Source organism: Chenopodium quinoa, unplaced genomic scaffold, assembly GCF_001683475.1.
Source record: "Chenopodium quinoa cultivar QQ74 unplaced genomic scaffold, ASM168347v1, whole genome shotgun sequence".
NCBI lineage: Eukaryota > Viridiplantae > Streptophyta > Magnoliopsida > Caryophyllales > Amaranthaceae > Chenopodium > Chenopodium quinoa.
In genome coordinates this window covers 746,294-763,785 of record NW_018742292.1, presented here as the reverse complement: position 1 = coordinate 763,785, position 17,492 = coordinate 746,294, and the positions used below count along the sequence as shown (strand labels likewise).

Here is a 17,492-nt window from a genome sequence, read left to right as displayed (position 1 = left end):
TTAAAATTTTCATTATAATATACATTAATCTCTTATGACTTTTATTATCACACAATAACTTTCGTTTAACATAACAACCTTTGTTTTAACATAGTGTTTTTTTTTTTATTAATGCCTATAGTTTTTTTTTTTTTTTTTTTTTTTTTTTTTTTTTTGGTGCGCACTATAAAAACCTTTAAGTTTAAATAACAACATTTAAAAATAGTGATCTAATATTAGTGGTCCATAATAAATTAGTGTAACCATGTCTATTTAAGAAGTTTCACCCTCTCATCAAAAAAAAAATTGTCTTCTTGATTCCTTAGGGCAATAGCAATAAGAGGTTTGTGGGAATAATTTAGAGGTTTGTTGTGGGTTGAAGTTTGTTTTCTAAACAAACCGGTTTGAACTTGCTAAGTTAACAAAAATTTTAACCTTTTCTCTTTTTTTTTTTTTATTAAAATTATTATTATTTTTTTTAAATATTATTTTTCTTTACTTTTGATTTTGATGAATTTAATAAGTTGTATTGATAGTGGGTCCCCTACATAAACCTTTAAGAGGTTTGTTCTATTGTAGATGCCCAGGGCAAGATTAGATTAGTAATGAAATAAATTCTTATTAGCACAACTGCACAAGTAACAAAAAGCTTATTCTAAGATTGTTGAGAGGGTTGCTCCATGTCATTGCTGAACGAGAAAATTCTACTCCTGAAACCATTACTGAATATCAAGATTTAGTTCGTAGTATCTTTAGTGCTAATTGCTAAGCACTCCTTTTTTCGAGTTTACAGATTAAGTTTTTGTTAGCATTTATTAACAATATTGGTGGAAAAGAGAACCATCACAAGAAGAATTTTGTACAGTATACCAGCAACAAAGATGACGTCGACTGGGGACTGGGGGAGGGGGTTCGATGGTCTGTTGAGTTGAGTTCGAGGAACAGGCAGAGACCGGTGTAGCCATGCGAGTGACTGGCAAGCTTACATAGGTTGTGACTATGATTAAAAGTAGGGGCAGGAAGGCATGTAGAAACAATAATACTCTCAACAGGTAACTTTTTGCTTTAATAAAGCAAGCATTTATCTTCTAGGACCAAGACAATGAAGTTTATGACCAGCATGCAATTGTAGAACGATGTACGGAAAGATCTTTATTTCCAACAGTATCACACGAACCAAGCATAAATGATAAGATAGCCCCGGGAGCATTGCAGCCACATACTACAACATTATTGCAGCAACATACTACAACGTTACAACACAAGTTAGACAGGCACTCCCTAAAGTCCCAAATTAAACATAAAACTCTAGCCAAAACTTGGAGAATATAGAGGGTCTTGTTTCACGGGACAGAAAAGATTAAAGTACAATAAGCTCGGACATTACAACTCAATACCTAATAATACTTATGCCTGGCGCAACTCAGGGCGCACAAAATCAGCATCAGCAGTCACAGAGATATCAACAGATGGTCTGAGCTCTGCGCAAACTCCAATAGCTTCATGAACAGGATCCGACAAGAAGTTGCTGATCAAATCTTGGTTGATTGGAGCACCTTTGTCAACAGCTACAAAGGCTTGTTGGTTTAAAATGTAATCAAAACGAGGGGCCCATTTTCTTGATCCAAGTCTTGCTGTGGTTGAGCAGTTGTCAACCATGAATGAGACACCCCGGGCATGCATGAAGGGGTTCAAGGAATCTACTGCTTCAATCACACTCTCATTGATGATCTCAGAGTAAGAGTGACCCTTCTTCCTCAAGATCTCAATCTGGTAACATTATATCAAGGTGTTAGAGAATGCAGTCTCCAACATATATACTAAAAAAACAGCACAAAGTATTATAAAACACTCCATATGAGATTAAACTTATTGCACGCAATTGAAATAATATATCTAGGACAAAGGTGTGAAGAGTATGCCTATACTAGGTCAGCTGATGACTGATTTCATACACAAACCCTCACTAAGCTATTTATATAAGTAGGTTCAATCAGTTCATATCACTTTACTTCACATATTAGTACATAAAAAACACTTTGCTGCTACCCAAGTAAGTTCAATTGAACCCGAAAAGTAACGTTAGCTCTTCACCACCCACACCCCCCCCCAAAACCCAAAAACAAAAGCCCATAACTAACTAGACATTCATTTAATTGCACAAGAAACAACATCATTTAATTTTTCCCAGTAATATGAAAGCAAATCTTAAAAATCACACGCACATATGCCATGATTGCCATCTAAGGAAATTAGCAAGGCATCAACAACAGCTAGGGAATTAAATCTATCACAAATTTATAATTTAGGACATCCAAATGAAGAAAACTTAACTGTTGCATGCAAGAAGTGATATTTAATTAATTTAAACCATCAAATGATACAAGATCTACATAAAAGAGAAGCAAAAGCTACAATTAAACAAGGGTAACAAGACAGGTTGCATAGGTAGAAAAACATCCACCCTTGAGGAGGCAAGGCAGGCTTACAACCCAAAGTGTCTCTTCTCATGCATGTTTAGGGGATTACAAAGAACATCATGTGATTTTAGTAAGCAGAAATTATAGTTAGTAGTATCTCATTATCTTGAGCTCTTTTTAGACTTTGGAAGCAGTCATATAAACTTATGAACCATGAGCAAAGTAGCAAATAGTCTTACCTGGGCCATCATAAGAGCAACATAGACACCGGCAGTAAAAGGATATAATGGGCCCAAGTCACCTGCAGGTCTGGTTTCTCTGACCTTCTGACCAACCTTCCACATTCTGGTTTGATCAATATTACCCATGGGAAAAGCTGGGAGGCCTTCCTTTTCCTGGAATGAAAAATACAGAGGGTTAAGATAAACTTCAAATGGACTAAAATATAACAGCTCCAGCAAAACCTTGACACCTTGAAAAAAAACACTTTTACTATAACATGAATACATGATTCAACACTGATTCCTTATACCAAACATGGATTGGTTTCGTTTGAATTTTAAAGTAAAATATCTCAATCTTAAGGGACACTCCAAACAGAGGTGATGACAATTTTTTTTTTTAATGATAAGAATGACATACATAGAATCGTCGTCCAGCCAAAACAACACTTCGGATCTCACTACCACTAGCAACATCTTCATAGCACTCATACAAAATGTCCATGGACGGGTAGTACGAGGTGCTGTAAGCTGTTTGGAAATCCTTTTTGCCTTCTTCTGACAAAGAATTGTACAAGGCCAGCATTCCCTGACAGAATCAATTCATATCAGCAGCCATCCACAAACAACTTCTAGCAAAATTAAAAATTAATTGCTAAAAAATCCAACCTTAGTTGAGATGGTCTTTGATATGACCCCGGTAATGCACTCAACAGTGTTCTTGTATGCTAGATCTTCACTCATTCCATTTTCTGTGTACCTTCTGAACAAGCACTCAACAATTCCATGAACAGCACCAAGCAAGATACCTACAAAGGAAAGAAACAAAGTGATTCATTGCCTCAAAAATCCATAAGGAAGTAACACAAGAGATAAAGAAGGTTATATCTACCTCGCTCCCCAAAGATGTCACTCTTGTACTCCTGCTCAAGAGTAGTGGCAAATGTGAAAGGGGATCCAAGAGCAACTGACCAGCCAAGTGCTACATCTGTAGCCCTACCATCTACATCCTACAAGCAAAAAAATGGTAAAGTCTAATTATATCGAGTGCAGATTCAAGCGTAAGAAAAGGCACACCGCCAGCAATGCATTAGCAAGAATCAATGAAAAGAGCCAAACCTGGTGAACGGCAAAGCTAGAGTTGATTCCAGCACCATTGACCTCTTTACCCTGGACATACAACCTCCTTACAGAAGGCCCCATTCCCTTTGGGCATACAGCAATCACACTGAAATTCTTGGGAAAGTCCTTTCCCAAAGACTGCAGATGCCCCAAAAGAAATCCATGAGACAACCCAAGAATGCTGTTTGGTTTCATGTGGGAGAAAATCTTTTCGTAATTGTCAGCCTGAAATGTAGACACAGGAAAGGGTGAAGTTAATTTAACCATCATAAAACATTCAGCTGAAACCAGGGATACGATTTCACTACAAGTTCATAACTAACAGAACTAATTTAAATATGCAATTGAGAAATGTGAAAAATAAAGCTTCCACGCTAGAGGAGCAAGATTGCAGAGTGATATAAACCTGAGCAGAGTCAGAAATCAGCAGCATCACAAGATCACTTTCGGAAATGGTCTCCCACATCTCACCTAAAGTGTCATTCTCTTCACTGAACCCAGCAGCACGTGCCTCAGCAAAAGAGCTAGATCCTTTGCGGAGACCAATCTGCATCACAGAGGCAAAAAAAGCCGTGAAAAGATATAACTTGAAATTACACATGTTTGTCACGTAGTGACAGAAGCTTGATGAAGGGATGACAGAAATTTAGTATTCAATTAACCTTGACAACAATATCAGACTTTGCCTCTGTCAGAGAATCCCTCAAGTTCTGAGCTTGAGCAGGGCCCTACAAAAAAACCAAGCATGATTAATATGGACTCCGAAAGGAAAATTTCTACACATTGTTAACAATATCGTTGACTTGTATTAACACTAAACAGGAGAGGAAGACTGTTCATTAGTAACACTAATGATATCCTATTTACTTGTCATTTATCTCTCCTTCTATTAGTGTTCCTCTCCACTCGTCATGAAGAAATAAGAAAGAACTCGATCAAATTAATCTCATATATAACACTTGTTAATTTTAAGTAGCTTTTATAGCATTTCTTATTAAGAATTACTGCTACAATTAAAATTAAATATGACTAAAACTGACCTTCCAACATTACCATTCCGGAAACTAATAGCGAAAAAGTGATCTATAATACCCTTATTTGTCACTCTATAGCAGCATATTGATGCATTAAGAGTCAAGGTTATTCATTTGTCAGCTTAAAAGTGGTTCTTTATAAGAGAAAGAAAAAAAAAAAAAAAAAAAAAAAAAAAAAAACCATTAATTCATCAAACCCCCATTCGCTTAAAAGGGGCATCCGGTAATACTATACAAAGAATAAAATGAAGTATTTTTGGTAATTTCGCTGAATATTTAAGGGCATATTGGGAAATTCATTTAAATTCATCAAGCGAAAATTGAACATTTAAGAGTAGATGCATTGAAAGTTTGAAACCGTATGATATACACTTATGAAACCAAATGATGTACTTTTACACATAAAAATTGAACAAAAGATTCACACTAATTCACAAACATGCCATTGATATACACAAATATGAACTACATATCAATTTTACTTTATGAATTTCCCAGCTAGAAAAATCACTGATTTAATCAATCAATTTATCCTATTACAAAAATAACCATCAAATAAACAACAATCAAAAACCCTAAAAATGAACATCAATCCGTACAATTCACTAAATCAAAATTTCACAAACAAAATACAATACCTGAGAACCCCATCCGATAACACCAATCTTCTTCACACCCTTAAATGCTTCCGGCAACAACGGAAACAAATTCCTTCCTCCCCTCACAATGTACTGCAAATTTACCATTTCACAACAACAAAAAAAGTCGATCATTTCACCATTTCACAAAAAAAAAAAAAAAAAAAAAAAAAAAAAGAGAGAGAGAAAAATGAGAAACCTCGTCATGACCGGAAAGAGTGACCTTCTCCTTCTTAAAAACAGAGCTCTCAAAGTCAAAGGTGGTGGCAGGCGGCGAGTTAATCGAAGGCGCGGAAACCGTTTTCGCAGAAAGCGCAGAAGATCCAGTACCACTAGAAATACCACGAGCTGATGATTTCAGCGACCTGTAGGCTTTGGTAGAAGACGAAGAGCCGATAAACCCTAGGTTGAAAGCCGAGGGTTTAGGGGTTTGCTTCAAGGCTCTAGCTGAGGATGATGTTGAAGATGTAGAAGAGGAGAGAGAAAAGGTGGTTGCTGGTGTAGCCGCCATGGAAGGATGGATGGGATGGTAGGTGGAGGAGACAAAGGAAGAGAATGTGTGTGAAGAAGAGATGAGAGAGATGATGGAAAAGTGGCGGAGGGTTTATTGAGTGAGTTTTATAGTGAGTCAGGGATGAAATGAAGATGAAGATATGCCCTTTGTTGAATACCAAAACGCATACTTGTTGGATTATTATTTGTTTATGAATTTTATTAATTGAGTTGGTACCCACTTTGTGAGGATTTTGTGTGTGTCACAAATTTTGTAATTTTTTATTACTCTATCCGTCTTATATTTACTTTTTTTTTAAGGGTTTAACGCGTATTTCTATTTTAAGAAAAAAAATTTACAATGTTCCCTCTTTTTTATTAGTTATAATATTTTATTTTATTTTGAACTTTTAACATTATTTTTCATTGTTCTAATCGCTCTATTAACATCCATCCATCAACCCCGCTTCACCCATCATTCATTTCCGTTCGTCCATCATCCGCGGATGAAACGAGTAGTGGAGCGGATGACTAATAGATGAGTATTAAAGTGAAAAAAAAAAACTCACATAAACTCAAGTTTTTGGTTATTTATAGAATAATTTTTTTAACTTTATTAATAAAAAAAACAATAACAACATATTGTTTGAAAAATTAAAAAAAATTGCAACAAAAAAACAAGGAATTTTTTTGGACATTTTATATTTTATTATTAAAATTCTTAATAAAAAATTTAATATATGTTAAACAGGTGGATGAATGGTTAGCGGAATAGCGGGTGAAAAAAGTATCATCTACATCTGATTTGATCCATTACCCGCTTCATCCGTCACCCGCTTCTCATCCATATAATTCGAGTTTTCGTCCATTTATTTATAGCGGGTTAGCAGATATCCACTTAATATTGTCATCCCTACTCTCTCTATCTCTTCCATAATTACCAACTATTTTTTTCTCTCTATCTCTCTCTAACCCCACATGCACATTTGTACTTCCCAATCATAGATTTTAAGCAATCTCTAATTTCTTTAATTTCCGTGAAAAAAAAAAATGAGAAATAGGCATGTAGATAAGAAGCGAAGGGAGTACACCGTAATATGAATTCTTAAATTAAATAAAACATAAAGCATGGTGTACTTTGTATTTAGGTTATGTTTAGTTCTTATCTAAGTTCAGATTAAATTTAGAGTTTAATTATTTTTCACAACAAATTGTTTATTACCCTTTGCTTTTCACAATAAAAATAATTTTTTATTTTTGAGATAATTACGAAGTATGTTATAGATTTGATTCTTGATCCACTTGTACCATCCATGGATAACATATGGAAGAATGCGAGTGATGCGTTAAACACAAACATTTTAAAAATAGAAAGTACAATAAAATATTGTACATTCACTACAAAGTTACCTTAAAATGATTAGAAGTTACTCAATAATGAATGAAAGCGACCCAGTATTTATAAGTTACTTTAATAAAAATAAAGTAATTACTCCTTTCGTTTCATAATGTTATTCTCGTATACTACTAGGTTAGGTCCCGTGTCATGCACGGTTATTTTAATTACACTATATTTTCTTTTGACAAATTAAATTATTATAGTATAAAATATAAAATTGTTAATTATCTTGAACAAAATTGAAGTACATGGAATATAAGATCAAGATCATAAAAAATATTCCACTAAAATTACACCTTCTTGAAAAAATTATATATTTCCTAATTATTCCGTAATTAATTGTGTATCAACATAAAAATGATAAATATTATTGCTTATTGATATAGTTATTCCTAAGTTTTATCATAATGTTAGTCCCATATGGAATTAATCGCATAAAATAAGAAAAGAAATATATTTGTAATCTAACATTAAAGTGCAACATAATTAGTTTAGGTTGTGTTTGGATACTCGCATTTCATTTGAAATCATTGATTTCAATTCCAGAATTTCAATTTTTAGAATTTATTTCCAAGATTCTTGTTTGGCAAATTAAGAGTTTGAAATTTGGAATTTCAAATTCCAAAAACTTGTTTGGGGAAACAAAGAAATTCAGATCCTTTTTCTAATCTTTGTTTTTTTTTTCTTTTTTTTCATCATTAATTTCCAGAATTCTGTTTTGCTTTTTTATTTTCCCCAAAATATAAATTTTAGCAGGAGATAAAGCCGAGCGAAGAACGAAATTAAACAATAAAAAATTAGGGGAAAATCAAAACCCTAATCTATAACCCTTCTAAAAGCCCCAAGCACCCCTACTGTAGCAATTTTAATGTTCCTTATGAACAGAAGATTGACGGTTTTGCCCTCCTTGGCCCTTAGCACCCTTCTCTGATTGACCAAGTTGACTGGGCTATTTCGGTCTTTTTGCTTTTACATTGCACGTGCTCTCAGCGGGCTGACGCGTGGCTATTTCTCTTTCTTTGTCAGTGTTCTTGCAACTTACTCTCTCTCTTTCTTTCCTGCTTTCTTTCCTGATTAGCTATGTCTTCCTTCCTTTCCTTTGTTTTTATAATGCTTAAGTATTTCCTTTTCGTTTTTCCTTTTTCTTTCTTAGTAGATTAATTGTTGTTTTTTGATTGTGTACGGGTGTTGCAGCGGCTGTGTCGATGGCGCAATTTCAAGGAGCTGGTGGTGGTTTAGTTGCGAGATTTCGAGGAGCTGATGGTGGTGTAGTTGCGCGATTTCGAGGAGCTGATGGTGGTGTAGTTGCCCGATTTGAAAGACCTGGTGGTGGTATTTTTTTGGATCTGGTTGTTTCGTGCTACAAGGTATGTTGATTAAAATTTGTGCTTTTACTCATACTCAGAGTTTCTCCTCTTGAGTATTTGTCAGTAGGAAATTTGTGCATAATCAAAATATCAATTAAAAAATAAAGACGTGAGGAGTGTTTTTAAGCAAATCTACTTATAGCATCAGTATCACTTCAATTTACTAATAGTGCTCATAATTAAATTATTTTATTTGTTGATTGGTATGTTCGATTTCTTTTGTAGATCTTAAAAAGCTAACCCAAATGCTTTAAGAGGTTTGTGAGCTACTTTTTACTCAAACTCTTAAAAATCGCTATTTTTTTCGGAATTGGTTTTTAATTTGTGCGTGTTTTGATTTCTGAATTTCGATGTTTTTGATGTTGTTTTTTACTGATTTCGATTGTGTTAGGGTCTCTGTTTGGGCTTAATAATTTGATTTCTGAATTTCGATGTTCTTGATTGTTGGTTCTTATTGATTTCGATTATGTTAGGATCTTTGTTCATTTTTCATTTAAAGGATTTTTTATCTTACTTTTGGCTGAGCGATTTCGAATTTGACGGGGTCTTCGTCGATTATTTTTTATTTTTTATTGGTGAGTCCATTCGAATCTAATTTAATCTTAAAGTGTTCGATGAATTACTTGAATGAACATAGATTGTGGGTATTTTCTCATTTAATCTAGGGGTTTTAGTGTTTTCATATGACCCTTAGTTTTGAATTGCAGGTGATTGATGATCTAAACCTAGGGCTCATCGCCAATTTACTTGGTGATTGAGCTCTCCATTAAATTCTAGCTTCTCCTCCATCGAAGGGTAGCTTTGAGGTAGTAACTAGCTTTTTGGTCTAATTATCAATTCTTTTAATCATAGAATATGAAATTCACAATTTAGGTTTAATTTTGGTTTTGGGAAAAATTCATTTCTGACTTGCTTCTTCTTGCTGATGCTTTCAAGTTTGTGCACCAATGTTCTAGGTTTGGTACGAAAAAGATTATTTAGTTTTGCTAATTGGTTAATTTAAAGTGAAGGGTGAGACACTAGATTGGTATCAGATTAAAGGGGTTTTGCTAAAGTCGCTACTCCTTTGTTAAGATTGGATAAGATAGGGCTAAAACTCCCTTGCTCCATTATCTGAATGGAATGGCACTTAAGAACTTTGCTTTTTCTCTAAAAATCTGCTTCTTCCCAATAGGGTACAACCCGTATACTTGTCAATGGGCTAAGTTAGGTAATTGAAGTTCTTGGTTTAAAGTTTGACTCTTGATGCAGGATTTGCTTTTTGTACTTTTTGGGTGGTTTTGAGAGATTTTAAGTGACTTTTTGGGTGTCTTATATTCCCATTATAATAGTTTGACAGTAATAATTGTTCTTTTTACTCAAACTCTTAAAAATCGCTATTTTTTTTTTTGGGAAACATTGTGCTTTATCGAAATATATTAATCTATTATTCGAATCTTGGTGATGCTGGTGTGCTAGCTGCTCATATTATTTAATATTTCGATCTTCGTATTTCTCTTGCAAATCATACTTCTGTTGTTTGTGAAATCTATTTGTTTTACCTGTTTGTTTTACATGTTTATATTATGACTCTCTGACAATATCTTCTATTGTACTACTATAGCATTTTTTTAGTGTTTAGTATTTTCTGGGAATTTAGCATATTATGGAAATTATTGTGCGGCTGCTCTCTCTTGGCTTTTAGGTGCTTTCATGCTGTCTATTTGACTTATCCTTACAAAATACTTCTTCATATAGTAGATAAGACAATGGTAGGTTCGGAATTGAACTCCAACTGCTCTTTTGCCATGCCTGGTTTAGTATTATATCAATGTGAGCACACAATGTTTATTTAAATATTATGGTGATTTTTGGATTTACAAGTGCATTACCATTTGAAAATGAACTTACCCCTAGGACTGTCAATTGTCAAGTTCAATTTAACTACTACATATTGTCGGATCCTTTCCATTGTGCTCAATCAATGATTATCATATTGTTACTTGTGAAATTGGACTTCAACTCATTTCCAAAAAATTGACAAGGAAAATTTGCTATTAATAGTACATGTTTGTTCTTATGCTCTTTAGGTTGTTAACTCCAGGGAATGGCTATTGATTTGACGATGCTAGACATTAGTAAGGACTCAAGTCTCCTAAGGCCGAGATGATTGACAATCTGTTCAAAACTTGTGTTTGACACTGAGGATAAAGGTATCACGAGGTATGTTTGAGGAAGATGTTACTTGTGTAAATGTTTTCTTAAGCTTAAGCAGTTCTAATTTGGGTCATTATATTTCATTTGGGAGGCTCTGCTGTTGCTGGTGAAGCTATTGATGGGTGGGTTCCGAGGCAAACTAATACTTTCGAAAAGACTGATAAGATGAGGGTTTTATCTGTTATGCTTCACTTTTGTTTGTTGGTTGGAGTTTGCTTGAAGCGTTTGTAGTATGTCAAAGTTGTTTGTGATTGCTGCTTATTGTGTTTTCTTTGTTAATGATAGATTGGGCAAGGAACATATAGTAATGTATATAAAGCCAGAGATTCCTTAACTAGGAAGATAGTGGCACTTAAGAAGGTCCGGTTTGATAATTTGGAGCCCGAGAGTGTTAAGTTCATGGCTAGAGATTTTGATCTTACGTAGATTAGACCATCCCAATGTTGTGAAACTTGAAGGTTGGTTACTTCAAGGATGTCCTGTAGTTTGTATTTGGTGTTTGAGTACATGGAGCATGATTTAGCTGGACTTGCTGCCAGTCTAGATATTAAGTTTACGGAGCCACAGGTTTGTGACAATCCATCTTTGTACATAAGTATGCTATTCATTAAACCTGCTGAGCTTATTGTTTCATTCCAGCTCTTTGTTTAGTAATTAGCAGTATTCATAATTGCAGGTTAAATTTTATATGCACCAGCTGATTTCTGGACTAGAGCACTGTCATAATCACGGTGTTCTTCACTGTGATATCAAGGGATCAAATCTTCTGCTTGACAATGGAGGAATACTTAAGATAGCTGATTTTGGATTGGCTACCTTTTTTTTATCCAAACAAGAAACATCCTATGACCAGTCATGTTGTCACTCTATGGTACCGACTACCGAGCCTCAGAACTTCTTCTTGGGGCTACTGATTATAGTGTCGGCATCGATTTGTGGAGTACTGGCTGCATTTTGGCTGAGTTATTGGCTGGGAGGCCTATCATGCCCGGTCGCACTAAGGTAATTATATATATATTTTTGATAATTCAATCTTTTGGAGATTGATGGGTTGTTTTGCGGGATTTTTTTGGTTGATTGATAAAGTGTTGGTGAGTTAATTTGGATGAATTCAATTCATTTTTAGGAAATGCATCAGGTTTGTGGAATTTTGGGAAATTTTTCTCTTCTACATAAAAGCGTCAATTATCTTTTTAATTCCAGCTTGCTTTCTCCCAATTTTTTAGCTTCTTTGCATTTAACCAGTGCGCAGGTCAGAAAACCCAATTTTGCATCTTAACTCAAAGGTTTTAAAAGGCATTGGGTGCTACATGATATTTTAAGACAACAATAAGATAAGACTTTAGACCCTGAACAAAGAAAACATCCCTTAGCTCATAAATCAGAGATGTTTTCTTTGTCCAGTTGGTACTTCTTTATCTTCCATTATGTCTAAAAAGCAGATCAGGTGTGAATAGAGGTCAGTAATCCATGTATAGCTTTAGCATGTTAGTATTGACTCATTATCACAACAATTAGTATTTGAATACTTGGGAATCCTTTACTTAATTCGTAGGAGAGAGAGAGAGGGGGGGGGGGGCTGGGTGCAAAAGGGCTTGGGGGAAAGAGATATATATAAATAAGAGTCGGAAGAGAAAATATAAAGAGCAATAAAGAAAAAGCGTGACCAATAGAGAGAAAAAAAGAGATGCAGTGATAAAGAGAAAGATAGGTCGGAGGAAAAAGAAATAAAGGGAGCTTTGAAAAAGAAGGAAATAGAGAAAAACCGAGAAATATAAAGGGGCAGGGGGGAAAGAGGTAAAGAGAGAGGGAGGGAAGGGGATGGAGAAAAGGAGAGGGTCATACTTAATCTAAGAGAGAGGGAGAGGGATGATAATTCTAAGGTTGTATGGGTCATACTTTTAGTCTGAGAGATTTCGACGACAACAAAAGATTAGCAGTAGTTCTAAATTCTAAAGAAAGGAAGGATGTGCATTTTGCAAAGAATTCGAGTGAACAGAAGAAGTCCTTAGAAGGAATTAAGATCCTCCTTGCAGAAGTTAGTTCTGGGAAAAGTAGGAGCTAGGTTGATGGGTGTCAGAGATGGATCACAGGCAGTAAACACTCTCAAATCCTCCCTAAATGACGAAGGATATTGCACAACATCTCCCTGGGTTACCAAAAAGAGCAGCAACTATAATTTCAACTCTAAGCCGGAACTTCCCTCCATTTGAATTAAATCGAATGGACTGTAAGGTAATACACTTCATTGAATTATACCGATTATCCTATGTAATCAGAATAGTTAATATGTTCCTGATTTCCTACAATATACAGTCTAATTGAATATGTTTGAATCAACGAAAGAGATTCGGATATTTGAATCAGGAACAAGTGTTCACACTCCAATTGTTGCTCTAACAGCATACGCAATGTCATAAGATAGACAAATATACAGGGTTGTTGTCTAAGGTCTCGAGATCAAGTGCTTGTCTGCTTGAAAATGTGTATAGGTGGATCCAAGTCTTCTATGTAAGAGTCAAAAATCTAACTTTTGTTTGTGGTGATGATATAACCAGGCTTTGGGGTATAAAATAATTTTTTTTTTTAAAAAAGAGAGAAAAAGGGGTAATACCTTATTAACTTTAGTGCTCTTATAATTATTAACTAGTTCACAAGATCTAGAATCTAGAGCTTTTTCGTACTTCAGCTGATAGTTTTTTTAATTTTTAATTTTGAATATTGTTAATGTGTGTAGATGGGTCTTTTTGAAACTTGCTTTCGTTTTAGAATTTGGAAAAGGAATGTCTTACTTCTTTATGGAAATGAATAAGGACAATTAATTTCGGATATCCAGTTGTAGTAAAAGCTAACATCATATCTTAATTGTAACAACTTAGTGGTTGTTGAAATATGTCTTAAGCCATTTTTAAGGTGAATAATTAGATTTTTCTAATTTATATTATATTGTGTCTTTGTAATATTTCAGGTTTTTCTACACAGCTGCATTATTCTACCGACTTAATTGAGCAACTATGAGGTTTCAATGGCAGAAGGTTGGTTATTTATCTGGAGACTGATGGGCCCGGCCAGATTGTATTAAGTAGAAGAAATTTTGTAGATTACAATTTGAAAAATTGAGGAAATTTTGTAAATAACATGTGCCATAAGTAAATGTAAAAAACTTACATAAATTGTTAATTTTTCTTTAGTTTTACAATTTTTCAATAATTTTTTATTTTTTCAAAAACATTTTTATGTAAGTTATTAAAAATTAATTCTCTTTCTCATTCGTTGAACATTTAGATAAAATTCTTAATATTAAGGAAAAATTACTTTAAATAAACCAACTTTTGCTTCATTCTCCCAAAATAAACCAACCTTTGAATTATTATGGAATAATCCAACCTTTACACCCCATCTTCCTATATCGCACCTTGCAGGTCACCTATCCGGTACAACCGGTAATACGTGCTACGTGGCACTTCATGATTGGTTTTTTTTTTAAATTTACTTTTTTTTTTACTAAAAAAAAAACCACCCATCACCTTCTTTCTCTCTCTTCCCCCATCACCACCATAGTCCACCGTACCCCCTTAGCCCCCCTAACGCTTCAAGCCCACCGAAAAACATACCCCTTCCCCCAAAACTACCCGCAAACCCACCCTCCTTATCTGGCGGTTCAAACCCCAACCTTCTCTACCGTAATTCCAATTCTCACCCACAACGGAAACCCAACCAACCCTCCCTTCACCTCCTTGTATTTGAGACAAATCACAACATAAATTAATATTGAGGTTGAATTTGCTGTGAATTGGTGGTGGGTTGTTATTGTTGGTGTATTGAAGTGAAGGAGAAGCTTACTTATGGCAGATTGGTGGTGGTCTGGAGTGCGATCGGAGGGAGTATGATGTGTTGGTTGATGTGAGGTGGTGTAAGACGATTTGAGGGCCTGTTGTTGGTGTTGTTTGGTTGGGTTTGTTTGTGAGAAGGGCTGCTGGAATTTTTGTGAGGTGGTGCTGCTTCTAGGTGGCTTTAATGTGATGATGGTGCTGCTGTTGTTTGTTGCAATGTGTGTTGCTTTTTTTTGGAAATGGAGCAGGGGAGTTGGTGTGTGGGTTGGGCAGTGATGGCAGGGTAAGCTGTGAGGGGGTTGGTGTGTGGTGGCACCGTGGCATGGAGGTGATGGATAAGAGAGGCAGCAGATGGAGCTTTGGGTGGTGGTAATGGATGAAGATGATGGCAAATGGTGGGGGGAAGAAGAGAGAAAGAGTTGACCGGTTGTTTAGGTGATCGGTCACTTTGGTTCATTTTGGGAAGAAGAGGTATAAAGGTTGAATTATTCTAAAGGTTGGTTTATTTAAAGTAATTTTTCCTAATAATAAAAAATAAATTTTTTTTTAATTAAAGAAATTTTGAAGAAAAAAAATACACATATAGGCCATCAAGCAGTTTTAAGTTTCAACTAACTACTCATGTTATAATTAACAAATAGCGTTAAAGATAATTATTTACTTAGCATCGTCATCAATTGATTTAATAGCTTGCAAGAAGTATCAAAAGCATTTTTTGAAGATATCTTGCAGTATGAAATAGTACAGTTTTGTATAGAATATGAATTTCAAATCTATGTCAATCTAAAAGAGGATTCAAGGGGTTTCAAAAAAAAAAAAAAAAAAAGATTCAACGCAAGAGGGAGAAGGAGATGGATTTATTTGAAATAAGTGCTAAAAGGAGAAATTGGGAGAAGAGTAAGGGCATGTTCACATTTACTAAAATTTAGCTGAACTGAACTGATTGATTTATTTGAAATAAGTGCTAAAAGGAGAGATTAATAGGAGATTGATTTATTTGAAATAAACTTATTGATTATCTCATAGTCAACATGAATCATATATAAGCACTTTTAACAAAGAGATTGTGCTAGATTGAGAGGGGTGTGGGAGGGGAAGTGGGGGGGAGGGTCTAGGAAAAAAGAAAGAAGAAATTGATCCCTCTATCTCTCCCAGCTTCTCTCTATCTCCATCTTTCTTCCGACCTACCTCTCTTGCTTGTAACTTTCAAATTTTATTTTATATACTAATCTCAATAAGTATTTGTATTATATACAAGATACTTATCCTTAAATTAGGAGTCTAATCACACTTGTCTATGTTCATTTTAATTTGAGTGAGGGTTGGTATAAACACATTAAACTGATGCAAGCAACTTCCCTTTTACTAATCCTTCAATCGCCTTGATCGCACCACCCAGTTTGTCAATCCTTCCATCGCTTTTATCACACCACCCACTTTGCCAATCCTCCACTCAAACCTCCAATTGCCTTGATCGCACCACCCATTTTCGCCAATCCTCCAATCACCTTGTTCGCTCCACCCAGTTTTCCCATCCTCCAATCACCTTGATTGCACCACCCAATTTGTCAATCCTCCAATCGCCCTATCACACCACCCAGTTTGCTAATCCTCTGATCTCCTTTATTGCATCACCCAGTTTGCAAATCCTCCAATCACATCACCCAATTTACTAATCCTTTAATCACCAACTCACAGACTCACACAGATGTAATTTGTACTTTTTAATGATTTTAATCAACATACCCATATATTACATTAATTCCTTAGCAGCCCAATCTATTCTATCATATTTCAACTTTGATCAACGCCAACATCTATATCTAACTTCGTCACAAATAAAACATTATAAATAATCTGCACATATATCATCACATAATTACACAGTAATCACCAAGGATAGATCACCAAATTGGGGGATTGTGCGACTCCAGTTTTAGTTCAGGCATTACTTATGCGCAATTTAGGTGATGAGGATCGATTATTACAAACAGAAAGGAATACTCGAGGATGTTCACCCAAAAAACAAAATTGTATTCAAGAAAAATATTAGGGGAAAGCTGTAATGATTTGATTAATTGATGAAAGCCAGTACAATATTGAAACTATATTAATAAATCATTTCTTACAATCTTTCTGTTATAACAAAATGCTAAATATCTCGACAATCATTCCCCTTAACAGCATGCTCATATGCCTTCTGCGTGTCATCCGATGCTGCCCACTCTAGCCTCTATGCCTGCATCATTATCTACAATAACTAAAGTGATCATTAGCAAAATTAAATTACATTAACACATAAACTACGACTAATTATACACTAACCACGAAGACAAAATAACGTTGGTGGACCGCGCGCATAGCGCGCGGGCCAACACTAGTTTCATCAAATTGACAAAATTAAGCAACCAAAAATTAGGGGAAAATCGAAACCCGAATTTTATCAAATTGACAAAATTAAACAACCAAAAATTCTGAGAAAATCGAAAGCTTATCACACAGATAAAAAAGAGGGTAAGAGTAGAGAAATTCAAAAGCCACTACAAAGGAGGATTAAGGTACACTTTAATGGAGGATTCAAGGTACGCTTCAATGGCGAAGAAAGCTCAAACGCCACTACAATGGAGGATTAAGGTACGCATCAATGGCAGAGAAAGCTCACACATCGCTTCAATTGAGAATTAACCGAACACGTTGACGAAGGAAAGGAAGCTCACTAGTTACTTTAATGGAGAAGAACATGTTGCTTATAGTAGAGAAGTCACGATCTTCATCAATGGAGGAGAGAGAA

At 35.0% G+C, this 17,492-nt stretch overlaps 1 protein-coding gene and 1 pseudogene across 1 annotated transcript; one reads left to right on the top strand and one right to left on the bottom strand.

The window, feature by feature from the left end:
* Positions 1–1,105: 1,105 nt before the first annotated feature.
* Positions 1,106–6,065, bottom strand: LOC110686046 (ketol-acid reductoisomerase, chloroplastic-like). The gene is made up of 10 exons (XM_021862621.1): positions 5,614–6,065; positions 5,415–5,507; positions 4,405–4,470; positions 4,149–4,289; positions 3,740–3,967; positions 3,513–3,630; positions 3,290–3,429; positions 3,042–3,209; positions 2,639–2,794; positions 1,106–1,749 (listed from the first exon to the last, which is right to left on the bottom strand). Exons 1-10 carry the CDS (start codon positions 5,923–5,925, stop codon positions 1,387–1,389), a joined length of 1,785 nt encoding a protein of 594 aa, XP_021718313.1. The 5' UTR covers positions 5,926–6,065; the 3' UTR covers positions 1,106–1,386.
* Positions 6,066–8,510: 2,445 nt separating this feature from the next.
* Positions 8,511–14,050, top strand: LOC110686552 (annotated as a pseudogene).
* The last annotated feature ends 3,442 nt before the right edge of the window (positions 14,051–17,492 follow it).